We start from the raw sequence: 27,187 nt of genomic DNA, 5'->3' as shown, positions 1-27,187 counted from the left end.
ACAAATTTGTGCACAACATTTGAGAAAAATAAGCTTTTTGTGCGTATGGAACATTTCTGGGATCTTTTATTTCAGCTCATGAAACATGGGATCAACACTTTACATGTTGCGTTCATATTTTTGTTCAGTGTAATTATCACCACAAGCATTGGCAATAGATAATGCTCAGAGACAATAGCAAACAGACATGGAAAGGAAAATGTGTTTTTGTATGCTTCATCCAGCATCCCCTATCTCTATATGTGAATCTACTGTAGGCTTCGGAGACGGGCACATCGCGCTCCACTCCCTAGCATACTACTCGCCAATGTCCAGTCTCTTGACAATAAGGTTGACGAAATCCGAGCACGGGTAGCATTCCAGAGAGACATCAGGGATTGCAACGTGCTCTGCTTCACGGAAACATGGCTAACTCAAGAGACGCTAACGGAGTCGGTGCAGCCAGCTGGTTTCTTCATGCATCGCGCCGACAGAAACAAACATCTTTCCGGTAAGAAGAGGGGCAGGGGGTATGCCTTATGATTAACGAGACGTGGTGTGATCATCATAACAACACACAGGAACTCAAGTCATTCTGTTCACCTGATCTAGAACTCCTCACAATCAAATGTCGACCGCATTATCTACCAAGGGAATTCTCTTCAATCATAATCACAGCCGTATATATTCCCCCCCAAGCAGACACATCGATGGCCCTGAACGAACTTTATCTGACTCTTTGTAAACTAGAAACCACACACCCAAACTACCTGCCCTCCAGGCACCTACACCACCCGATGTCACAGGAAGGCCATAAAATCATCAAGGACAACAACCACCCAAGCCACTGCCTGTTCACCCCGCTATCATCCAGAAGGCGAGGTCAGTACAGGTGCATCAAAGCAGGGACCGAGAGACTGAAAAACAGCTTCTATCTCAAGGCCATCAGACTGTTAAACAGCCACCACTAACATTTAGCGGCCGCTGCCAACATACTGACTCAACTCCAGCCACTTTAAAAATGGGAATTGATGGAAATTATGTAAAATGTACCACTAGCCACTTTAAACAATGCCACTTAATATAATGTTTACATACCCTACATTACCCATCTCATATGTATATACTGTACTCTATATCATCTACTGCATCTTGCCATCTTTATGTAATACATGTACCACTAGCCACTTTAAACTATGCCACTTTATGTTTACATACCCTACAGTACTCATCTCATATGTATATACCGTACTCTATACCATCTACTGCATCTTGCCATGCCGTTCTGTACCACCACTCATTCATATACTTTATGTACATATTCTTTATCCCTTTACACTTGTGTGTGTGTATAAGGTAGTAGTTGTGGAATTGTTAGGTTAGATTACTTGTTGGTTATTACTGCATTGTCGGAACTAGAAGCACAAGCATTTCGCTACACTCGCATTAACATCTGCTAACCATGTGTATGTGACTAATAAAATTTGATTTGATTTGATTTATATGATGATGTTGTTCAAAATATAACCCATTCCCATTCCTAAGTTAATATCGATGTGTTTTCACATTGCATGGCAAATGCAAGTTTGTGGTGACGGTAGACAGTGGACAACGCCCAGTGTGTTTTAGTCCAGCATTGTGCAACGGACGGTGCAAGGCAGGGAGGATGGAGGGACAATGCGATAGCATGGGCTGCTCCCTTCTCCCCCTCTCATGGCAAAAACCACAGCAGTTAGCAGCTCCCTTCATAAGCACCCAATGCTGCTTTTATCAGCACCCAGCAGAGTTTCCTCTACCCAACATCCTCCCTTCCCGTCTTCCCTCTTTCTCTCTCTCTTTTTCTCTCTATGCATACACACCACACTGCAACAACAATACACATTCCTGTTGCACTTCATTGAAAAAGTCCAGGTGATAAATGTAATCTTATTATTGTTATAAGATAGTAGTAATAGGCCATAGTCATAGAATAACAACTTTTCAAAATGTGAGGTTTAAAAAGGTGAAATACTCTGTATTGTGAAAGATCACAACTAGGGTAATCTGAACATCTTATCATTGGTCATATTGAGACATTAGCAATGAATGCAATGATAGTGCAGGTTCATGTTCCTCATTTGCTGTTATTCCGATGTAACAATTGGTCAATGGCGAACATTTTACTCAACCTCAACAGACCGTCTTCTGACTATTCTGCAGAATCTCCATGAGCATCAGGTTTGCTGTAATGATGAACATGATAGAACTACCAGATAAAGAGGTTATTTGTTACACCAGTAAATGCTGTTGTTCAATTTAGTCATATTGATTAAGCCGTTAAAAGTGTCTTGAGCATACTTCAGGAAGGGGCATACTGCCAAAGTGTTGCCTTTAGACTTTAGTGTCCACGTCTTGTGATTTTCCATCAGTTACATGAACATTTCTATCCTCTAGCTCAGGGTTTCCTAAACTCGGTCTTGGGGCCCCCAATGGGTGTACGTTTTGTTTCTTGCCCATGCATTACACAACTGATTCAAATAACCAACTCATTAACAAGCYTTGATTCTTTTAATCAGCTGTGTACTGTAGTGCTAGGGTAAAAACCAAAACGTGCACCCATGGCCCCAGGACAGAGTTTGAGAAATCCTGCTTTTGCTCACAATACAAAAAGTGTTTTATTTTATTTGACTATTTAAAACACATAAATATGTTACATCAGGCAACAGATACATATACCAAAATTGCTGCGTATTATATATACAAAAAGTCAAAAGACTTGTTTCCATTGTGGTCCTCTATTGGTAGGTAAGGGATGTTCATTATATACTTTATAAATCTAGTAGTATTTCGCTACACCTGCAATAACATCTGCTAAACACATGTATGTGACCAATAACATTTGATTTGGTTATGGAGGGAGGTCCTCTTTCCTCTCTATTGAATGGAAAACCCATTTGCCCATATTGTATAGAAGTAAATGATGAATACATTTAGGAATTAAACATGTAAAGTACTAACAGTCACTGTTGTCATGGTTATATTAAGAACAGGCTATACTGTAAAAACACAGGCATCAAGGATGAGAACAGAGGAATCTGTTAAAAATAAATGTTCTCATACTGCTATACTAAGTACAAGCAATGCCAACATGTGGCATGCCAACATTCTTCTGAGAAGCATTCAGGCTTTTGACTGTACAGTCAAGGCTGCATATTGTGTTTCCTCTCAGACATCAAGGGTCATTTCGAAATCTTTAGTGGTACAATTGTGAAAACCCATTGCTGCATTGCAAAATGTGTCGGTTAGCCACATAACTGTTGCAAGTGAATTTTTAGATAATATGATCATTTAATGCAGGCTATATAATATATAATATACATTTAGATTTATATTTGGAAAAATACATTCTATGACAAAAACAAATAACTTCAATGGCAATGTGTCATTCCTGTGAAAACAATATTACACTCACAATACTCCTTGCAATAACAGACAGAATTGATGTTCATAACCAAAATGGAGGTTGACACGTAAACACTGATGCCATTCTGAATAGAGGGGAAACCCCATCACTAGTATGGGTTTCCAGATTGATACTTCCCAGAAGAAACAACCAGGGTAATTAGGTTGGTTTAATGTGGGATGATTCTTTAAAAAAAACTTTTTCATATAACATGACTGACTATACTCAGACACACAATAGGAATCAAAGGGGAGAACAGATGAGCTGAAGCCAGAGAGGAATACAGTTGGCCTACCTTCATTACTGTAGGCCTACCATGTAGGRTATACTGTATTATGCTGTAATGTAAAAACCTAAGGTTTGCAGTGGTGGAGTTGAAGCGCATGTCCTTTGGTCAAAGAAATCTAACTGACTTGAAACTTTTATAATACCCACAGAGCAAGCTAGTGGTATACCACCACCCCTGCTTGCTGGAAATGTTACTGCCCAACTGCACAGTCCCTCCCTAACGTTGTCTTAATTAGTACTGCCAGCTCCTCCAACCACAAATGTTGGCCCCTGGCCCTCACAATMAAATCCTGCATAATGAATGATATGAGCATGTAACCCAATTGTATAATTTATAGTAACAGAAACTTTACATTCAAAGTTTATTCACTCAAGTATTTGCACCTTAATGGTCTGGACTGGTTGGCAAATGCCTTATACCTTTGTACTCTGTACTCAGTACAGAATGGACGGTGTCATATCGGGGTGTTATGACTGACGCGGAATATCATCCAATGGGAGATCACATAAATATTTAGCTAGGTTGCTAACAAGCTAAGAAGGTTGCTAGCTAGGACCTATTGGAAGAAGATGGATACTGTAACGCTGGTAACGTTTGTTTTGAAAAATATAGTTTCTTTATGTTACATTCCTGATGTGACTTATTAAAGTCTAGTGACTTTGACCACGTCACGAGAGATAATGTGTTTGCTGCCTGTCGAGAAATTGGAAGATATTAGCTAGCTAACTCGCCGGATGTTTTAGCAAACTAGCTGATGTAGCATTTACAACAGTGTAACTAGCTAGCTAATCAGACGATACAGTATGTAAGTTCAGAAACTCTGTGGCTAAATCCTCTATCTCTGGTCACAGTGCTTAGTCAGCTTAGTAATGTAACATGTTTCCGTTAGCGAATGTCCTTATTTCTTGCGTCCTTACCTGCTATCATAGCTAGTTAGCTAACTAGTTGCTAATGTTAGCTAATTAGCTAGCTAACGATTGATGATGTGTAACATAGACAGAGTGAAAGAGGCGAGCGAGAGCCCAACTCCGGCAAAAATGTGCCTTCCCCAGCAGGGGGACATGTTTCGTTTTTTTCGCTTACATTCAAAGCGATGAGTTTTTGTCTGGAGGTCAGTGTCTAATTTGGTCAACAAAAAATGTAATGGTTTATTTGTTCGAATATAAGTTTTGTAATGTTTTTTTACAAGTGTACTGATAAGTAGGGCGTGACATCCCACAACATCGGAGTTGTCTCGAGCTGGCTATTCTGACATGAGGCTGTTAGCATAGCATCTCTATCCATTGACGTCAACACTATATTAAAAATAATTAGTTTCCACCAATCCAAAGAGGAATAAGCGGGAGTTTGACAGCCCGCTGTGCAGCTTTGTGGACAACTACTCCATTGTTTGGAAGGAGAGACAACGATATCGTCAGTACATCCATAATCTTTGCCTTAAAGCAGGGATTTGGAAACTCCAGTTCTCAGGGGCCGGCGTGGTGTCGCACCCCTCCCAGCAAACACAGCTGATTTAAACTAATTGCATTCTAAACTGGAGATCATGATTATTGGAGTGAGGTGTGTTAGCGAAAGTGTGACTGACACAAATCAGGCGCCTAGGACCCCATAGAGAATGATAGAGGCCTCTAGTGGCCAACGCCATTGAGGGCTTCCACCATTTTAAAGACACATTTTGTTAATTTGAGTCTGTAATGCCCAGAGCACGCAGGACCCTCTACCAGCGAACAATGACCTGAAAACTTGAAAGAGTCATGATTATACAAGCCTCTCGTTCAGCATAGTGGACTTATTGAAGCTGTCATTTGTGACGGAGACTTGTAAAGGTGTGCTTTAAACAATGTACATTTGTTGATTGCTTGGCGTACAAATAAGAGTATTTCTTGATATATTTGAAACAATGTCTAGTTGTGGCGGAATGCATAGCTTGACTGCCGCGAGGGTGATAAGTAGCCTAACTACTCGCACTCAATTCTTCTGTTGCTTTGTCATTCGCTACATACTTCTAATTGCTGAAAATAAACTAACGTCCGTAGGCGTGGCGTAGCGTTTGTCTGGCGTAGCGTTTGTCCGGAGTAACGCTTCGCACACACCGACTGCGCGTTGCATCACTGCTGCATAACATTTTGCGCAGCTAGGCAACTATACTGATGCAGGTACCTTTTGCAAATGGTCGCATGCGGWTGGACACATGGAGGAGAGAATAATTTTCGCAGTATCTTCAAAACCGTGTCTTTTTGACACAACTGCTGACAGCTACAGGGACATAAACACAAAAAATGCTGCTTGGAGACAAGTGTCCACGATAGTAGGATTGCCAGGTCAGTTTAGTAGTGAGCTTGTYCTAGATATGGCTAGTTAGCGTTAGCTAGCAGACCCACACAGACCTGCGCTTTCGGCGGGGCTGGTCCCGCCCCAACAGCGCGATCAAGACCACCTTCCTCAACGTTGGTCTCATTGTTGAAAGAGCCTACTCTGCCTATCTTTACTATTTATTATTGCATTTCGCTCCAAAACTGCATTTGAGGGAAATTATATTATAGGCTCTCACAATTAATTTGAGGATGTCATCGAATAAATAATATACTTGGCAAATAAATTTATAAAAAATGTAAAGAAATTATGTAATCAAACTGTTTTTATGTAATCACAAATTTTTACTGAATGTGTATGCAAAAAAAAAACGACATTCATATTTTGCTACTTTCTGTCAAGTCCACTCATACAATTTGATGCATACGTTCGATTTATCGAACGTATGCACCACACAGAACGCACTGAACTGCCTCTGCAACGCAATGCTGCAAGGCAAATGCAGCGTTCCATTGGAAATGAATGTACTTCTGGTGTATCGAAACGCAATACGCAGTCGTGTGTTCGAAGTGTAACGCTTCGAACACACCGGCTGCGTCATTGCATCACTGCTGCATAACATTTTGCGCAGCTAGGCAACTATACTGATGCAGGTACCTTTTGCAAATGGTCGCATGCGGTTGGACACATGGAAGAGAGAATAATTTTCGCAGTATCCTCAAAACCGTGTCTTTTTGACACAACTGCTGACAGCTACAGGGACATAAACACAAAAAATGCTGCTTGGAGACAAGTGTCCACGATAGTAGGATTGCCAGGTCGGTTTAGTAGTGAGCTTGTGCTAGATGTGGCTAGTTAGCGTTAGCTAGCTAGCTAACCTAGCTTGCTAACCTAGCCAATGAGGTGGTCGTTGGTCTCATTGTTGAAAGAGCCTACTCTGCCTATCTTTACTATTTATTATTGCATTTCGCTCCAAAACTGCATTTTGGAGGGAAATTATATTATAGGCTCTCACAATTAATTTGAGGATGTCATCGAATAAATAATATACTTGGCAAATACATTTATAAAAAATGTAAAGAAATTATGCAATCAAACTGTTTTTATGTAATCACACATTTTTACTGAATGTGTGTGCAAAAAAAACCAATCTACATTCATATTTTGCTACTTTCTGTCAAGTCCACTCATACAATTTGATGCATACGTTCGATTTATCGAACGTATGCACCACACAGAACGCACTGCAAKTGCCTCTGCAACGCAATGCTGCAAGGCAAATGCAGCGTTCCATTGGAAATGAATGTACTTCTGGTGTATCGAAACGCAATGACGCAGTCGGTGTGTTCGAAGCGTCAGGAGTCTGGGTAGCCAGGCCTGGTGATAAGCACAGTCGAAAGCGAACTGCAACCCCCCCCCAAACGATACGCGTTTGAATTTGTTGAGCAGAGGCTGTGTATGTTTTGGTTCTGCAAAGCTGTGTCCATCCTAACATTCAATAATCAATGAATTGCAGTCATTCTTGCACCATGCGATGAAATATCAATTCTAAACATGTCTATTTTCCTGCACGCATATGACAGACTGTTTGTGAATTGAGCACGTCTCTGAAGCTGCTGAGCCGGAGGAGCGTGTATTATTCCTGCTGTAGTACTCATTGCAGCCAGCACTAGCAGGTCAAACAAACGACTAAAATGAAAAACGAAATGACTCGAGTCATTAAAATGAATTGTTCAAAAATAAATAATAGTTTGCAACTCACTAATTCCTATGGGTTGTAGCCTCATTGGCGCTGCCCATGCTGTCACAGACGTTATAATGGCACAGATATAAAGATGAGTCCTCTATCTATCTATCTATCTGTGTGTGTAATTTATTTAGCCACAGAGGAAGAGTATGCCCATATTCCCCCTCACTGCTACTCATGTCTGTGTACATCTGTCTAACAGGAACCATCTTTGTACACTGTGAAAGCAGTCCTCATTCTGGATAATGATGGCGAGAGGCTCTATGCAAAAGTAAGACTTTGATGATTAGGTGTGTTATACTGGGCTTGAACAAAAGCCTGCACACTCAGTAATTCAGAACCGAAGTTGGCAAGCTCTGCTATGTAACTAATTCTGTCGTTATGCAATACCCAGCTGCATTAGTCTACCATTGGAAATGTACTAACACGGTCGATCCATATGAGTTCAATCACTTTTTGACAGCATCCCTTTTGATTTAAACAAAACTTTCCATACATCTTTGCCCATGGAAGAAGTGGTCAGAAAGTGACTTGTTGGACATGAATGCCAAAACATTCAGGAGATAGGGGTGCTCAAAGTTTCCCATTTTGCATACCGCACCCTACCATGATATATCCATGTCCATCACTGGAGAAGATACATATTTAAGTCTGATATAATTTATAATCTTACAAAACAGGATCTTCAAACAATTTTATTTCATATATTTTTTATTGTTGAATAAAAATCGATTTCTTTAACCTTTTTAATGTAAATGATCTAATAATGTGTATACTCCAATTTTTATTATCTTTTTTTCTTATTTGCATATATAGCTTATACCCTACTTTAAATCTTCAGAGGTTTTTGTGATGTGCCAGCCATCGGTTGAAACACAACATGCTCTTGAGTACAAGGTGGGTGTCATTTCAAACATAGGTCCATTCTATCAATTATATTTCTATCCCTTCAGACCAATGTCAACTTAAATGGTCATGTCTATTCTATTATCTATATTTCTATGATTTCAATAGGTATCCTTTGGAGGATTGACAGTATAATTTTAAACTAATAAAAAGCATGAGCTGGCACACACCCAGAGAAAAGTATTTAGTGTAGAGGTGCTGACTAATGGTGAATAAACTGTAAGCTATTAAAACCAGAAGAGCCGCACACTCTATATATAACCGCCCTGTAATTCATTGGGTAAAAAAACATTTCGGCATCACTGTGCCTTCTTCAGGGTGGCACAGTGATACCCAATAAATTACTGGGAGTTTATTTTTTTATATATATATATATATATATATGGAGTATGGGACTTTAAAAAACATTTTTTATAGCTTCCAGTATAATTTAAAACCGGTATTCCCATTCAAGTCAACATTCTCTGATGTACTGCCGGTACCATTTTGAAAGTCTAAATTTCTATTTTATTATTTTAGGACACCCACCCTGTATTCGAGCATGTTGTGCCTCAACCGATGACGTGCACAAAAACCTCAGATGATGTAAAGTAGGGTCTAAGCTACAACATACGTGAATTGTTTGGTTTGTTGAGTTTACACGTTTTTAGATCATTTACGAAGAAAAAAGAAAAGATGACAAAATTATAAAACAGTTTGACAACCCTGTTTGTAAGCTTTTAAATGATATCAATCTCAACCGTTTATCTTTTCAAGACATGGATGTCCCATGGTATGGTGGGGTATGCACCTTTTTATCTCTTGAATGTTTTTGTATTCAGGTCCAAAAAGTCACATTCTGAGCATTTTCTACAATGGTCAAATATGTATGGAAGGTTTCATTCAAATCAAAAGGGGTGCTGTCAAAAAGTGATTGCATTCAAATGGATTTACCCAACAACCAAAAATATMTGTGGTATCGATCCCCTCATTCTGTTCATGCATTTTACTGCTTTATTGACAGTATTATGATGGCACCTACCCTTCAGTGAAGGAACAGAAAGCTTTTGAGAAGAACATCTTCAGCAAGACACACAGGACTGACAGTAAGAAATGCATTTGAATACACACAGGCACGCAGACTAGTTATGTGTAGGTCAGTTTTGTTCACCTGCACCTGCCCATGCAATTGCTAATAACCCATCTGCAACCCCTGACTATTTTTGATAAAATGAAAATCTGAGGCCCGTACCCGACCCTAAACCACAAAAATATAGAAAATTGACAGTGGGTGCAGGATAAAAAAACAAAAACAATTACGCCTAATTTAGATCGCCTACCAAAATGTAGTAAATTATAAGCAGAAACATAGGCCTATTTGTTAGTCAACTTGTCTATACTTAGATACGCATCTCTTCTGTCGTTACTTGTTTCCCTAGAAGACTAAATMAATCCTTGGTCACCAGAAAATGTCATACAACGATTGAAGCATTCATTCTATCTAGTTCACTACGATTCGGTACATTTTTAGGGACCGGGAACGTTTTAAGAAGTTTAGGGACCAGGGAGAAAGTGCAGTAACTCTCTCTTATTGAATTAAACTCAGACATTGTCCTTTTTGCCTCAGTTGATCGCCGTTAACTTTTTCTGCCCAAATTCCCAAAAGCATTTGGCGCGTGAACAGTCAGTGCGTAAGCCTAAGCTTTACGGCCTAACACCAGATCAAAAAAATATTAAAGAAAAACCTCAATGTAGACTTTAGATATGAATTGCACAATAATTATACATTTATGGATTTTTAATGCAAAGTTTCTATTTTTTTCAACCCACACTCCACCCACATGCCCTTCATCCACACAATATTTCATGACCCTAAACACACCAGCCTCGCAGATATAACCGCAGGGACTGCAGGTTATGAGTCAACTTGCACTTCACTAACACATGCACAGGTCATTGAATTGTGTTTTACCTCTTTGTCTCATTGTCATGTTTCTGTGCCTACTCAGGTGAGATCGCTCTTCTAGAGGGCCTCACAGTCGTCTACAAGAGCAACATTGATCTCTTCTTCTACGTTATTGGAAGCTCACATGAAAATGAGGTCATCATATTGGAAGGACGTGATTGGAAACATGTTTCATTTCAGTGCACTCTGCCATTCTCTAAATAACCTTTCTGGTGTGTCGGGTGTTTTTGTTTCCCTCCAACAGTTGATGCTAATGGCTGTTCTGAACTGTCTGTTTGACTCACTTAGCCAAATGTTGAGGTGAGATCTAAAGCTTATTAATTAAAGCACATATTTAGTCATCGGTCTTTAAAAGGCAAGCCTTGAAAATGATTTGTCTGTCTCTGTAGGAAGAATGTTGAGAGGAGAGCTCTACTTGAGAACATGGAAGGTCTCTTTCTAGCTGTGGATGAAATTGTGGATGGAGGGTGAGTTCTATATTTTATACATTGATAGTCGAGCCGTCCTCTTATCCAGAATGACTTTCATCTTAAGGTAGCTAGGTAAGACGACAACATGTCATAGTAAATACAACTTTTTCTCAGTAAAGCAGCTGTCAGTAAAATCAGTGCTAGTAAGACAAGTGTGGGCAGTGGCGTATTCATGGATGCCAAGGGTAGCCAGGCTTCCCCCAAAAATTGACCAGAAAGAAAAAATTAGAGCAAACGAAACAGTGCCCCTCTGTGTAGGGCATCTATCTGACGCTGTCTGGTCCAAAAGAGTATGACGTTGTTGCTGCCCATAGCATTCAATGGAAGCCAGTTTGGATTTGGCGTCACTCCTATCGTCACTCCTATCAAATCGCGTCGAGAGCAAAACGTCTTTGACAGAAAAACCTGAATGGTTGCATTTCGTTGTGTTGTCCTCCAGTAGCTAGCTAGGTAAAATTGGCCCTTTCCTAAATTAGCCATGGATGGAGATAGACATTTGGACTTGTGGTTTTACTTTATTCTCCGTACTGGCCAATGATTGTAATGGCGATTCTGACCCAACCATTAATTCATACATTGTACCTCTGGCCTTTTAGTTGTCACTGTATTAGACTAAGCATTGGTGATTTGATGATGTTGAAATGGTGCTGAAATAGTGGAGGCAGCTCCTGTTTTCTTTGCGACTTGCGGTAACTCTCCGTGGTTCTAAATCCATAGTTGTTTAGTGGTGCGAGTATGTCGGAAACGTTAACTTGCTTGACRATGCTGTAGGTCATGTAACTGTTACATGCAATATGCATTGTGGACTCCACCGGACAGAGGTTGCTCTCTGGTTTTGTGATGAAACAAAGGTGTGGTTGAAATTATTCTGCCGCTGTGTCTTCTTATTGTCTCTGCCTTTATATCACAGTGGCAAGACATATGAACTAACAGGTTACACAATTATCACAACACATGGGTTGAAATATGCCTTTATTTCTGGCTTCCCCAGTGAATTTTTATTTTTATTTTTTATTTACCCACCCACTGTCCTTGCAGTGTGTGAGTGATAACAAGCTTTCCCCTGCTGTCTCCTACAGCGTGATTCTGGAGAGTGATCCTCAGCAAGTGGTCCACCGCGTAGCTCTAAGGGTAAGTAAAGGTCTCTCTCCTCCCCTCCCATCCTCCCCCTAGAAAGTACTCTTCACTCAACCTAGTGGACCTTAATGGAAAGTGTTCTGAGTATTGGTGCTGTTGTGTGACCAGGAGCTAAGAACACCTGCCAAATGCGGGTAGATTTTTGTCATTGGTGGAAAATGTGTCTATTTCACCAGCCACTGTTGGTGGGTGGTCACGCCTCCACAGTGTGAGCATTTCACTAGCATTTGTGAATAAAAGTCAAGTGTGATCACATTTATAGTCAAATAAATGCTGCAGTAGATGTTTTCAAAGTATTTCTGCCATTTTTGTATCATAGCTGGTAAATTAATCTTACAAAATCAAAGAACTACGAATCCTATATAGCCTATCACACCTTGCGCTGAAACACTGCCTGGCTGGGGGTTGTGCGCAGGTGAAACTAAAGTTTACTGAAGTGAGACTTTATGCTTGTTTCTTGGCTGTTTACATGGTTTTGTAACAAGCTAGGTTGTTTTTCTATGTTTTGAGTTTCAACTGTTAGGGAAGAGAAGATGACACGGCTACTAGTCAGATTAAATCTCACGGGCACAAACATGACTCCAGTCGCGCAACCACGGCAACCTCCCGCCCTTAAAGGGGCAGGTGACATTTTTGTCTCATCTGTGATATTTTGGTTAAAAGACTGAGATGACAAAAAATTACAACTATTCAATATACCAGATTATTTACGTCTTACTAGTAATATTGTTTCAGAAACATTACAAAGCATGCTCATCTGTTTTGTTGGTGTAATTTTAGGGGCTTTTTTTGGGGGGGGGACTTGTAAAAAAATCTGAATGTCTGGTAGATTCTTTTTTTTAATCTACCACAGCGGCTGGTGGACCAAAATGTTATTGTTATGCCCTGAAGGCCACTATGTGTTCTCTCCTACAGGGGGAAGATGTGCCTTACTCAGAGCAGACTGTTACCCAGGTGAGGAAAAACAGCCCTAATTACCTCGTTCATCTCAACATACTACACTGCTCAGTGTGGAATATGCTCCATTGCATTATTGACTTTCCACTCTCCTGAGACTTAGGGTGTGTCCCAAATGGCACCCTATTCCCTATGTAGTCCACTACTTTTGACCAGGGCCCATAGGATTCTGGTCGAAGTTAGTTCACTATATAGGGAATAGGGTGCCATTTTGGACAGAACCTTAGAGCTGTGCCAAATGTCCTCGCTTGGGAATCCAGACTGAATCACGCTACATTTCACCTCTCTTGTTTTAGTGACAGTGGAGTGAAACAAAAACTGAAACGGAGCTGAATTGAGTCTAGATTTCCAGGCTACCAATGTCCCTCTCTCCTCTACATGATGGTGATCCGCATACTTCACCATCTCCAATCCTACCGTGTTGCTTTRACACAATTGGAAATGATTGGCTGATGGTATGGTAGCCAGTGGTGGTTTCCATTGTGTGTGCACACGCCTGTGTGCGTCTGCGCTTAGCTCCTCTCCTGATTAATGTTCTCATTTAAGAGGCCTGTGACAGGCTGCCATCCTGCCATCCCTTCCCTCTCTCTCTCTCTCCATCCCTTCTCTCTTTCTCTCTGTCTACTGATTAATGGCTGGCTGTCTTCCTCATGCTTTATGGTTCTGGTTCTCCTTTCCTTCAACGAATTAAGATGATTAATTAATTCCTGCATATTTTCCTTTACTGGCATTACTCATCTTCCTCATCTAGCCTTTTGTTAAACTTTTTGTTGAGGTCAATTTAATGATTGCATTTTTATGTGAATCATATGGTCTCCCTCCGTTTCCTTAAAATAGTCAATTGGTCTTCTAAACCAAGGTGGATGAGATTAGATTCAATCGGTGGATTACATTCATTTGTTTCGATAGGGAAAGTCTTTCGTTTTGAAGTGCAATAAAAAAAAAAATGGAAGTCAAAATTGTAGGGATGTAACGATTCCCCGATACGCGTCGGTCCCCAGTTCAAAAGTTTAAGATACGAGTGCATCGCTCCGCAGGAGCCCAAACTGATCCAAATGAAGCATGCAAAGGTAAGAAAACCGAATGAAACATTACGAATAGCCTGTTCACTAAAGTTTGTTCACTTATATWTTTTTTCTGCCTTATTGGGAAAATACCTATAATCTATTGTGACTGAATTGCTGCGTCCTCTTGTTCAGCCTATTAAACTTTTTTGCGTGTAATTGCGATTGAAATTGATCAACAAGTCACCAACGAGGGTTAGGTCTACCCTATCCCTGTTCTAATATTCGTTGGCTACATCTGCGTGACACCTTAAGCATTCTGATGTTTGTAAAATGGCTTTCGCAATATTAAATCATAGGCTTTATTAATTAAGGGACAACAAATGTAATTTGCTGGGTCATTGTTACCAAAATGCGCTGTAGAAAATTGTGTTTTACTGGTGGAGCTGTGTATGCTACGAATTGAACACTCATATTGCTGATTGCACATCCTAACTGCTGATTGGGGCTTTTCGATTGCCAGGTTCACTGTACAAAATCTTTTTGGTAGTTGTGCTTTCAACAGTCAGTGCATTTACATGGACAGGGTAATGGTGTGATGTCATAACAAGACCAGTACTCAGTTTTGTTGGGCCTCACTGGTCTGAACTCGAGACGAGAGCAGCTTTCCTCCGTAAGGTTCCAACTGTCAAAACCATTCGCTTTTGAGATGAGGGTGAATTCCAAAACTGTGTTTTAGTCATTTCTAAAGAGTAACATGTCTATTTATATCTCAACATTTTAATCTGCTATATGACAACTTAATCAGTGGGTGATGAGGATTTCAGATTAAAAGTGGGGGGACAAAAACTTAAATTGCCCCTCCTATGGCTCAGCTCAAACACTACATCACACACAATCAAATCGTTTTGAGTAAACGTATTGCTCCTGTATCGTATCGGAGCCCATGTATCTAGATGCATATCGAATCGTGCTTGTAAGGAGAGATGCATGCCCTCATAAAATGGATGTCGTTAACGAAAGCTGGATGCTTATTACACAAACATGTTTGTTTGTATGTTTACTTGTGTTGGTATGATCTGTTTTATAAGGCCAGTTTTTTTCATCTACAGGTGCTGCAGTCTGCCAAGGAACAGATCAAATGGTCTCTGCTACGATAGAACCTGTCGACTCCCCTCATTTAACACTGTACCACCATTACCCATGGCTCCTCTCTCTGTGACGCCATCTCTTCCCCTGTGCTCGTTACTCACCATTCCTTCAATCAGGACTGATGAGAGGATGATCGCTCAGCCAATCAGACACTGCCAGGGGAAGGGATATCTGAGTTTTGTCTGTCTGAATCAATCATTTCTATCATGTGTGTGTCTTTACTGTAAAGGTGTATTCTTCTGATATCTAGTTCTAACGCTAGCTATGAGAGATATTGGATGGTAGCGTGTCCATACATTCCAGTGGTTTGGTTCGTGTTTTCTTCCACAGTTCCTTACCACTTCCGTTGACCGCTTCATGCCCCTCATCTCTGATAACATTACATGGGTTAGTACAGACCATAGAAATAACTCCTTTCAAATTCTATGGTCCAGACATATGGTCCGATCAGGCAACATCGTTGTTCGTCACTATGTGCTCTTCGGAATACTTTATGAACTTCAGTCATTTAAATCTTTTGAATAAAAAACATTTATAGACACTGAAGCTTCGACTATTTTGATATTGTGTGGTTGGTTATGTTCTTGGTCGCCCTATTGATCTTGTCACACATTGAAATATGTTAATGTGAGGTTTTTATAAATGAAAACTGGTAGACTATGCTCCATTACGCTCATACATACATACATACACCACGGCTGTCAGCCAATCAGCATTCAGGGCTCGAACCCCCCAGTTTATAATGCCCTGTAGATTATGTGGAGTTTCAGTCCACTTGAATCATGTACTGTCTCAGTGGCAACATTCCCATGTCAGACTATGTATTTCCAGAGAACTTGGCTGGCCAAACAGGGAGAGACTCACAGCTAAAGCAAGGGCTCCATCTCCTGGTTGATGCATCAAAACCCATTGCTGAGGTAAATTATTTTGATGTAACTAAGTGCGTCTTTATTGAGACACTTTCAGTTAACGTTATGTGTTTAGGTGCTGATGAATCATGTCTTACATGTTTTTACCTTGAGTTACCTTGATTTCCCTTGGTAATCTCACTACACATCCAATCCAAATTGAGCAATAGAGAGAMAAATTGAAGCATGCAATTCATCTTTTTTTTTTTGTAGAGCCCCCCCACCACCACCACATTCATTTTAAATCAATTGAAAGATGCCCTCCAGAGAAATGGGTGCAGAATCAGGCACTATATCACGTTCTTTTAGTGTCTGCATTCCTCCAGCACTGCTGGGTTGTGTTCATAAGGGCACGCAAATTAAAATGTTGTTTAACTTTTCGGAATGGAAATCGATATTAAGAAGTCCAGATGGTCCCTCCCTGTTTGTCTGTTTGGTGCCTATTGCCCCTAGTGTAGTTACACACATTCTCAATCTGACTTCTATAAGGTATTTGATGCAAACTGAGATGTGTACCATGTTCCATAACTGGTCTACCATTTATTAATTTGAACCGTATTGGATCAGTATATCATCAGTATGATAATACAATGGCTTTAGTATAATATATATATATTTTTTAAGGCTTGTGAATGTTATAGATTTTCCCTCGGTGTCTTGAATGTACTCACACAGCCTGTTTTAAGTTGACAACCCCAGCATGTACAGACCCATCTCTAGGACAGAGAGCATGTACTGCTAATTGACAATGGATGGATGAGGTTGCTGTTCACCTGGGGCTCCCTTCTCTTTTCTATTCCCTCTATCCTTAATGAGAATTTGGCTCGGATATCAAAMGCGGAAAGAGATGAAGGGAGTGTTCAATTAATGTCCAGTCAGATCAGAGGAGTTTGATAACACCGACACTCACAGTCTTGTTAAGGTAGAACCAAAGCACCCTTTCTTAGCAAGTTTGTGTTTCATAGAACAACAGGCCTCAAACCTGCTAGTGAGGTCTTATAAGCCTTGACCTAGACATGATTGTCCTTTTTCTTAAGATGTTTGCTTATTCGACCTGCTCAGACACAATGCCGCTGTTTTTGTCCATCAATTACAAGGCTCGAGCCCACCACACACCCCTGGCTGTTTTACAGCGTGTTATGTACAGCGTGTCAACCGTGGCGTTTCTGACTATTATACTCATTCCTGTATAATTAATATAAATTACCTCTACGGCGTTTTACGATGAAAGATAATTATCTGATGAAAGATAGCCGTTGACTGCCCCAAGGTGCTGCCAGCCCTCCCGCCGGTGGAATATCTAGTTGGAATTGAAGGGACGGCAGGACACACACACACACAGTGACTGGGACATATAGAACATCTAGATGACAACTACGTGAGTGAATGGCAATACAGGAACTACAAATGTGTGTTTTGTGCGTGCGGGATCCATTTGAACTGTTTCCCTCCGTCCTCTGCTGGGTGAGGACACGGTGAGATGAATCGAAGCACCTACGGCAGTGCTGCTGTCTAGATCTGCTGCTGTCTAACCATGTCCTCTTTAACCTTCACATCTCCTGATTCCCCTCCCGTGAAACCACACACTGACTGAGACATGTGCTATAGGTTGACCTTCAGTATCAGCAAACTGGTTTGATATTGGAGTGAATAAATAGCATGGTACCAGTGATGGTAACACACCTGTCAGTCATGGCATCCTTTTATCCACTTAAAGAGTGGTGGACTTACTAGCAACACAATAGAGGATCTGACTAGAGGCCCGACAGTGGGTCCGTAGGTCAAAGCCCATAACTGTTTCATTACCCACACTTCCTCTTCATCGATCACTGGTATACACCAATGCTCAAACATCCACTCAGCTGCTACTGCAGCGTCCACAATGTGATCATTCAGAAGACATCGTTTTTTTTTTTTATCGTAGGAAAGACTGACGCGTGACACAAACCAAACATTTGCATCCCTATTTGTCTGCCTTCAACAGAATAATGTAGAAAAATAGAGAGTCATGAGCTGCATTTACTCAATTTAAACCAATCAGAAAATCATTTATTGGCACAGACTGTGTGAACGAGAGCTATAAAGGCTTGTGTATGCATGCGCACATTCGTGTGTGTGTGTGTGTGTGTGTGTGTATGGAGGGGAGCTGGGACTGAAAGCATGGATAGAGGAGGGGTAGTAAAGGGGTCTTGGGCTGGTCTCCTCTTCTCAACAGCATCACTACAGTATGGCATGCTTTATGGCTCTGGTCGCCATGGTGGCCCTCAGAGGGGCTGTTTATGGATTCCCATAGAATAGAAAATCATTGCTGCTTTGCTCTGTGGAGTAGCCGGCCAAAAACAACAACACCATCAGAGCACAGACCACAGCACTTTCTCTCTGCCCTGGCCCCCTCAGCCATAACTCAGCACACAGTCTGCTTTTGCGAGAGAAAACAATTATTGTATTAATATCAATGACATAAGATGACGATAAATCACTGATGCAAATGTTTAATTCCGTGTTGATGTATGATAAAAAATGTCACAAGGACCGTAGCTGGTTTATTAGCTGCTGTTGATCCTTTCGGTGGGAAAGTTACATAGGTTTGTTAGGATAACGCTTTTTTTCCCATCATTGAATAACTTTTGCTTTTACACTAAGCTATTTATCCATCCTTCATCATGTTTCATTTGCTTCTCAAACTTGGTCATATAAATATTCCAACACTTTGATAGGTTAATGGGGTGCATTATCCAGGGTGTAGTAAATGGAAAAAATACTCCAACTTGGCTTGTCTTCTCCATCTTTGTCCTACCATTCCTCTATGCCTTTTGCAGTTCCTATGCCTTCAGCAGTTTACTTTTGGCAAAATGTTTTTCCTTGTTCCTCACTGAAAGTCTGTTCTCATTTAATTTTTTTATAGTATGTTATGTCCTAACACATGTGAAAAGTGTCATACGTGATGTGAACCCTCAGATGTCATTCCGCACAAGGCTGTTGATGTGGGAAGAGGAGCTGGTAGTTTATCTCTGTCTCTCGCTCTCTCTCTCTCTTTGTGATTTAGAAGCATAATGAAATCCCTTCAGATCCAGGCCTCTGTCTTGCTGTGCTGTAGTACCCAGACAACAACCGCTCTTCATTTGGACCCGCTGACTGCAGACTGCTGCAGAGAGCTGGAGGAGGGACCACATCTGGTCAGCCAGAGGCCTCTTTGAGCAGAGCATGCAGCTCACAGCCCCTGACCCCTAGACCCGGGGCAGTCTGCCTCCAGCCAGTCAGTCCCACTGTCTGCCCTCATGCCTCCAGCTTGTCCCAGCTTGTCTGCCCACTGATATTGCTGTTTCATGGCTATCAGAGCCAGAGGTGAGTGTTATTATGAAACAGTCAACCTACAGTTTGGACTGGAGGAGTTGGGTAGTGATGCAAAGAGAGGGTGAAAAAATAATTCCCATAACTCATTTTCACTGCAGACATCAGACATACAGCCGTCTGTGGTGGCAGTAAAGGTTTATGGATATTTTTCCTGGTGTTATCCAACTCCAGTACCATCCCTCGGGGGGGGGGGGGGGGCACACACATATGTTTCTCCTCTTTTGTGGCTGTGTTTAGTCTTGTTTTTGTCACATTCCTCTGTCTGCCCTCTCTATGCTCTTTAAGTTTTTTAAACAGTATGTTTTGGATGTGACTTTGAACATGGCGTGGCTAAAGAATGAGAGGGAGAAAACAAGCGTTTTATTCTGTGGCATACCGCTGTAGCCTTCAGTTCACCCACCCCTTCTCCCTCCCCTCCTCCCTCTGTCATCTATTCTTTCTCTCTCTCACTTTCTCCCCTCTCTTCCTCCCTCCCCACGGATTCCCCAACCACACCACAACCCCGTTAACAGACATACCCTTGACAGATTTACCGCCGCCGTCTTTCCATTGGCCGCCAGCGCGACGTGTGATTTAGTGCCTTGTCCTGATTGGCCCAGGCGTGACAGGGCAATTTATGGCCGTGCTGTGATTTGATGCCAGCTGCCTTTGAAGTGAGTTACAGCTCTGCCGCTTATAGGACACAGAAACAGTGTCAGGTTTCAGTCATAAAATCTTATCCCTGAAGGGAGGTGGTGCTGCCTGCTGGATAACACTGCTGGGCTGTCTGATGTCACCATAGGGGAGGAGAGACCCAAACACTAGCCTACTAGTAGAGAGTCGCAGAGAGAAAGACGGATAGTAGGAGAGACCTACTACTACTAGAAAGAGTCACACAGAGAAAGAGGCCAATATAAGAGGCAGCCCGAGTCACACACAACTGCCCCACCATCATCATTGAATTGTGTGTGTCCTGTCTGTCTGTCTGTCTGTAGCAACTTCATCAGATATTTATTTCTCCAACAGTAGACAGGTATCATAAGGATCAGTAACTGCCTCCTCAACCATCCACCCATCTTACCCCGTCCCATACATCCTGTAATCAACGAGGCAGAATTATATCACTTATTATATATCAAAACCTATAATAAGACTTAAAGTGGCAAACTAAATCACTCTCGCATAGCTGATCAATAGAAGCAAACTGCCAGTCATTTTGAATCCCTGTCTATCTGCCCACTGGTACAGTATCTCCTATCAGCGATAAATACAGTTTGCACGCTACACATAATCTATCTACCGCCTAGCTATGTTTCCATCAGCCAGACATAAGGTGACGATAAATCCCTGATGCAAATGTTTAATTCCGTGTTGATGTATGATTAAAAAATGTCACAAGGACCGTAGCTGGTTTATTAGCTGCTGTTGATCCTTTCGGTGGGAAAGTTACATAGGTTTGTTAGGATAACGCTTTTCATCATTGAATAACTTTTGCTTTTACACTAAGCTATTTATCCATCCTTCATCATGTTTCATTTGCTTCTCAAACTGTGTCATATAAATATTCCAGCACCTTGATAGGTTAATGACATGCATTATCCAGGGTGTAGTAAATGGAAAAAATACTCCAACTTGGCTTGTCTTCTCTCCATCTTTGTCCTACCATTGCCCTGTGCCTTTTGCAGTTCCTATGCCTTCATTCTATCCCGTGGAGGTCCAAAAGAACCCATGGCCTGTATTCATGAAACGCCTCACAGTAGGAGTGCTGATCTAGGATCAGGTCCCACCCATCTCTCCGACTCTAATCTTTTTTTGTATCTTTTTTTAAATATTAAAACATACAATCTACCTGCAGTGAAGCCACTCAACATTTACATTACATTCAGTCATCTAATCGTCTCCCGTCCAGAGCGACCCACAGGTGCAACCAGGGTCAAGTGCCCCGCCCAAGGGCACGTCGCCAGATCTCCCACCAAGCCAAAACGGGGTCCAGAACCAGTGGCTTCATCTAATTCATTATGATCCAAAAGACAAAACTGATCCTGGATCAGCACTCAATACTCTGAGACGCTTTATAATATTAATAATAATAATAAATAAAGTTAATCCAAATAATGAATATGAGCCCAGAGTGCACTTTTGTACCGGCAGTGACCCGTGAATATCTCTAAGGGTAAATGGTAAGGCCGACCCTGTCTATCAAACCCCAGGGATTCATGCATCATTCACCTGATATCAGATCCCTCCTCACTCCTTCACCTGACACTTACAGTTTAGGTTGGTCTGCTCAAGTGGAAAATTGCTGGAAAATAGAAAGAGAGGGAGAGAGAGAGCGTGAGTGAGAGAGAAAGAAGACCTGGACAACTGCAATGTAATTGCATAATTCCTTGAGAGAGAGAGAGAGAGACCGGGATATGAACTTGCTTAGCTCGAGGTTAGTACATGGCAGACGCAGACTCACTGTTGCTGTGCTGTGTTAAAGAGAGAAAACAGGTTCTGCATCTAAACAGCATGGCTCCTCGCTTCTATGAACTCATGACTGACATTTTGACCACAGATGGGCAAAAGATACYTCTAAGTATCTTGTTACAAATACAAAATATCCGACAGATCAATGTCTCAAGATAAAATAAGAGACACTTGCCAAGTATTGTATCGAGATAAAATACAAGAGGCTTTTGCAAGCAAAGTATTGTATCTACATAAAATATATATTGTTGTTGCTATTTTCATTCAAAATACAAAATATATAAAAGTAGATGCTTTAACTACAACAACATTCTCAGTAATGTTTAAAAAAATGTTTTATTATTATTGCTATGACTGTGATGTGTTTTTTGTTGATCGACCTTAGTTGAATGCACTGACTGTAAGTCGATATGGATAAGAGTGTCTTCTAATCAACCAAAATGTGAATGTAAAAATGAACAATTGCAAAGCACACTGGGTATTATTATTGTCCTTGTTTTGGGGGCAGAGTTCATTAGAATAATACCCAGCATGCTTGCAAGTGTTCATTTAGAATTTTTTTTACATTTACATTTTTGACACTCATTACACCATAGTGCCATCAGACTTCTGATTCCAATGCAGGGTGAGCTGCTATACATTTAAAAAAAATACAGGTCTCGAAAGTATCTTGATACAAATTAAATTGGATTGTATTTCAGGCCGGTGAAATAAAAATGACTCAAAAGTAATTGAAATACGTATTTCAAATACATGTAACAGAAATACTGCCCATCTCTGATTATGACAAGACAGCCTAATCATATCAAAGGCGTATAATAGTTATCAAGTGAGCATTAAAAAAAATATATGTTGCCACAATGTGTAAGGTAAAGCTCTAAACCTTTTTAATGTGCTGTTTTTGATCGCTCCCATCCGCCTCGTTGGGTTAATATGCCATGATTGTATCATATCTCCATGCGCATCGATTTCAGAAATGACTAAGTATGTCATACAGGTTGATTACAAACAGGGCTGGAATATTGCTTTAATAAATCCTCCACATGACTTCAGTGTGTCAGAGCAGAGCAGTCAAGTGATCAGACAGTCTCTCACACCAGGGTTGTCTCAAATGGTACTCTATTCCATATATAGAGCCTGGTCAAAAGTAGTGCACTAAATAGGGAATCGGGTGTCTTTTGGGATCAGCCCAGAAGTCACACTGCTACAGCTGAGCCTAGAAGTTGAGCCTTGAAGAAGCCTTGTTAAAATTCTCCTCTATGGTGAGCACAGATTAAGGAGACTCATATTTCATGTTCAGCATATCTATGACCTGTACTATATATWTTTTTTTAACTTTCTCTAACCTACTTCTTGGTCCTGACTCCTGACTTATGACATACTGTTGCTGTAACAGATTCACAGCAACAGTAATKTGTTACTTTTGCTGTAACAGATTCACCCTTGGTGAACTCAGAGTGACTAAATATGTGAAGGGCCTCTTTAGACAAGCAAAATATGTGAAGGGATTTTTTTATACCAGCAAAATATGTGAAGGGACTTTTTAGACCAGAAAAATATGTATTTAACTAGTCTTCCTGACTTGTGACATACTGAAATATAGCTAACAGGTTTAGGGCTGTATCCTGACTTGAGAGCCGGTGATTACATTTTTGCCCAAGTCTCCAAATGAATGATTTACACACAAGTCTGAGTATTGCCTGCCTATCTCAACTCTGAGTTGGGCCCTTGAGAGACTTTGGAGATCTCAGAGTGACTTACGTAAATAGAGACTAGTAGTGCAGACRACAGCGTGCTGGCTGGGTGGCAGTGACGCCCACCCATGATGTCTTGGCTCGATATTCCCTGAAGAGGGACCAGCCCCGCCGGCCTTGACGGGTCCCAACGAGCTGCAGATTAATGGGGTGGTGGTGGCGTGGGGCCACGGTGGGTTAATGTAGCTGTCTGTCCCAGCTAAACGCCTATGACTCTCTCCGGCCTCCTTCTGTCTGCAGGGGGCTGGGGTGGCAAACCACTCACTGAAGCACCCACCCATGGTGTCTTGGTTTGGAAAGAAAGGAGGGCTGGACTGGGCGCCGGCCCGGAAGTGGTGTCAATCCTATGCAGGGAATGTGAATGACTATTGAACCAATACAACACCAGATCTCCACTCTCTCAGCATGGGGGTGGACAGAAGGGGAAAACATGAAACTTTGTTCCAGTCTGTGAGTCTCATGGGTTAACACATGAATATGCATGATTTGGTGTGATAAACATGTAAGTAGGCCAATCGTGTGACTGTTTCATCATTCAAATCCCTAGTCACTCATCATATGCTCTGATGGTGACAACTTCTCTCCCAGACTTGATCAGATGGGACAGGAGTGTTGAGGAATGGGAATAATATGCTTCAGCTAATTAATCTTGAGTGTTACAAAAATGTCAAAAAGCAGCTTATCGGGTGGTAAACGAACTGTAAATTGGACCTTTTTTTACAGCTTTTGCTTATCATCCCATATAAAATACATTCTATAGTATCACAGCCAGGGGACATTTTAGTATGCTTTTTTTATCAAGTGATTGCCTGTGCAAAATAGAGCTGCTTTCTATCTTTTTTTAGTAGGCAAAAGATACATCTAAAACAGTGGAGGCTGCTGAGGGGAGGACGGCTCATAATAATGTCTGGAAAGAAGCTAATGCAATGGCATCAAACACATGGAACCCATGTGTCTGATGTATTTGATACCATTCCACTAATTCCGCTCCAGCCATTACCACGAGCCTGTCCTCCCCAATTAAGGTGCCACCAACCTCCTGTGATCTAAGTCTTATAACGTTTTGGTAATTTTGCTGACGCTCTCATCACACCATAGTACCATCAGAAGTCTGATAGCAATGCAGGGTGAATGGGGGCAACAAAATTGTGAACTGCTGTAAAAAAGAAAAAATGGTACACAAATGTATCTTGTTACAAAAAACATTGGATTGTAGTTCAGGCCGGCAGTGAAATACAAATGACAAAATATTCCAAACGAATTGAAATAGATATTTTACAGAATTACTGCCCGTCTCTGCATTTACCCATTAAACCAAATGAATACAACTATTTGGAAGCCATTTTGTCTATCACCCTTATGCAGTAAGTCATATAAGATGGCTGCCATTTTAAGGGTCCATTCTTGCTTTCCTTTTCCCAAGAGAGTACTTCATGCTCACTGATGTCTCGGGTCCTCTGAACAGCTCTTTTATGGGTCTATTATGCCTCTGTGTTATACTGTGTATAAGGATTCAGACCCTCATATATAATTAATTTCAGAATAATTGCATTCAGTATTTCAGTATATKATATTATTTTGGTGTTCATGAAAAAAATATTGTTTTCACAATTTCTTTATGCAGAACTGTTGGGATTTCAGAATTTATGGAAAATGCCTCCTGGTAATGGAAGTGTTTGGTATCTGTTTACTAATAGGCTGTCGTTTGAGAAGCTTTGGAAGATTGTGGTTTACCTTAGAAGCACATCATGATATAAACCATGCTTTACGACTTGGTASTCATTTATAAACCAATTGATCTATCACACTTTTAAGTGCCTAAACCTGAACTCTAGGTTTCAAGGGACAAGACCATTTCTGTATTAATATTTTGTCACTTGGTGGCCACACCGCCGGTATGTACTAGGTAGTAGTACCTGTGTGTGTGTGTGTGTAGAGGTGGTGTACAACGGGCGATGGGGTTTGGAGTAACGAGGACGTGAATATTTAATGAAGTGTGCACACACGTTTAAAAGGAACACCTAGCTCTGTCTGTATGCTGGCTTAAATACCAGAGCTAATTAACACAGAGTTGGGCTGTCATGATGAATAGCAGGGAGGGAGCGCGCGCGCACACACACTCTTCAGCAGCATTCACACAGAGCGGCTGTACCATTTATTAATCAAACAWGAAATGAGGAGAGAGGAGGAAAGGCTCTTGGGTCGTGCACCTCGGGGAGAGGGAGATATTGTTGGGACAGAGGGTTTCAATCATATTGGCTGTGTGTGTGAGGTATTTGACCATAGACAGGAACCAAACCAGGGGTAAGTAAAGAGACCGAACCCTGGAAAAATACAAAATAACCACAGATATTTTTGTAACCTATAAACCTCTTACAATAACAGAGATATTGACAGATTTACATTTGGTTATAATTGTTCATTTTTCTTCAGACTATCCTTAGTGTGTAGGGCCCTAACAGAGCAATAGTAGCAGGAGAAGAGGGGCTTCTGTCAGGCCAGCCACGCCTCACTCGTCTTGCTGACTGGGTGATAATGGATAACAAAGCAGGCCTCAGTCTCTGCGTCCCAAACGGCACCCTATTTCCAACATTGGTCAAAAGTAGTGCACTGACCCCATAGTGCTGTCTGTAGAATGATTTCAAACCTGGATGATTTCAACACTTTCTGAGATTATGGAGTGGTATCACCCCCTCTCTCACCTCACTTAAGGCAGTACAGTGTTAAGTGCTCTGGCCTGTGGGGACTGTAAATCAGGGGTGGAGAGGGAGCCGATGTCTCCCCAGGGGCAGAGCACACGCTCCCTGGCCTGCAGTCTCCAGTGTAGGCTGATCTAATCCAGCTCATCTTCCTGGAGGTTTAATTACAACGCCTGGTCAATTAGAGGGAGGATAGCTCCAATACAAAGGGGAGAGAGGTTTGGAGAGGAAGGGATGGCCCCAAACAAGAGAGGGGGAGAGGTATAGAAGGGCCAGCCCCACTATGTAGCCCAGTGGTTAGAGCATTGGGTCAGTAACCGAAAGGTTGCTGGATCGAATCCCCGAGCAGGCAAGGTAAAAAACATCTGTCATTCTGTACGAGCAAGGCAGTTAACCCACTGTTCCCCGGGCGCCGAAGACATGGATGTCGATTATGGCAGCCCCCTGCACCTCCCTCATTCAGAGGGCTTGGGTTAAATGAAGACACATTTCAGTTGAATGCATTGTTGTACAACTGACTAGGTATCCCCCCTTTCTCAACTAGATCATGTTGCGAATAGGATCAAAGCCTGACTGCTGTTGGGTTGCAATCACAGACATAATGGCTGTGGATAGAGCCTCCTCTAGTGGCGTCTCACGGTCACAGCTATGCAATATCGTTGTCCAGATATGATTTGGAGTCC

General features: G+C 41.4%; 1 protein-coding gene across 3 annotated transcripts; it reads left to right on the top strand.

The window, feature by feature from the left end:
• The first annotated feature begins 4,189 nt into the window (after positions 1-4,189).
• Positions 4,190-15,882, top strand: LOC111976741 (coatomer subunit zeta-1). 3 transcript variants are annotated; one of them, XM_024005829.2, is made up of 9 exons: positions 4,190-4,297; positions 7,973-8,041; positions 9,680-9,761; positions 10,665-10,756; positions 10,866-10,921; positions 11,011-11,088; positions 12,171-12,222; positions 13,144-13,182; positions 15,302-15,882. In XM_024005829.2, the coding sequence occupies exons 1-9, from the start codon at positions 4,280-4,282 to the stop codon at positions 15,347-15,349; spliced, it is 534 nt and encodes a 177-aa protein (XP_023861597.1). In that variant the 5' UTR covers positions 4,190-4,279; the 3' UTR covers positions 15,350-15,882. The 3 variants fall into 3 exon arrangements, with proteins under 3 accessions (XP_023861597.1, XP_023861599.1, XP_023861598.1); XM_024005830.2 differs by lacking the exon at positions 4,190-4,297 and adding an exon at positions 4,789-4,821; XM_024005831.2 differs by lacking the exon at positions 7,973-8,041.
• Positions 15,883-27,187: the final 11,305 nt, after the last annotated feature.

This window comes from Salvelinus sp. IW2-2015, linkage group LG17 (genome assembly GCF_002910315.2).
Source record: "Salvelinus sp. IW2-2015 linkage group LG17, ASM291031v2, whole genome shotgun sequence".
Lineage (NCBI taxonomy): Eukaryota > Metazoa > Chordata > Actinopteri > Salmoniformes > Salmonidae > Salvelinus > Salvelinus sp. IW2-2015.
Note: the sequence above shows the minus strand (reverse complement) of the source record. Positions and strands in the feature narration are given on the sequence as shown.

Bases quoted from the DNA above. Each gene is read 5' to 3' on its own strand.
- LOC111976741 (XM_024005829.2), top strand. The intron at 9,762-10,664 runs GTAAGAAATGCA...GTGCCTACTCAG, and splicing joins CAAGACACACAGGACTGACA to GTGAGATCGCTCTTCTAGAG. The intron at 13,183-15,301 runs GTGAGGAAAAAC...TTTCATCTACAG, and splicing joins CAGAGCAGACTGTTACCCAG to GTGCTGCAGTCTGCCAAGGA.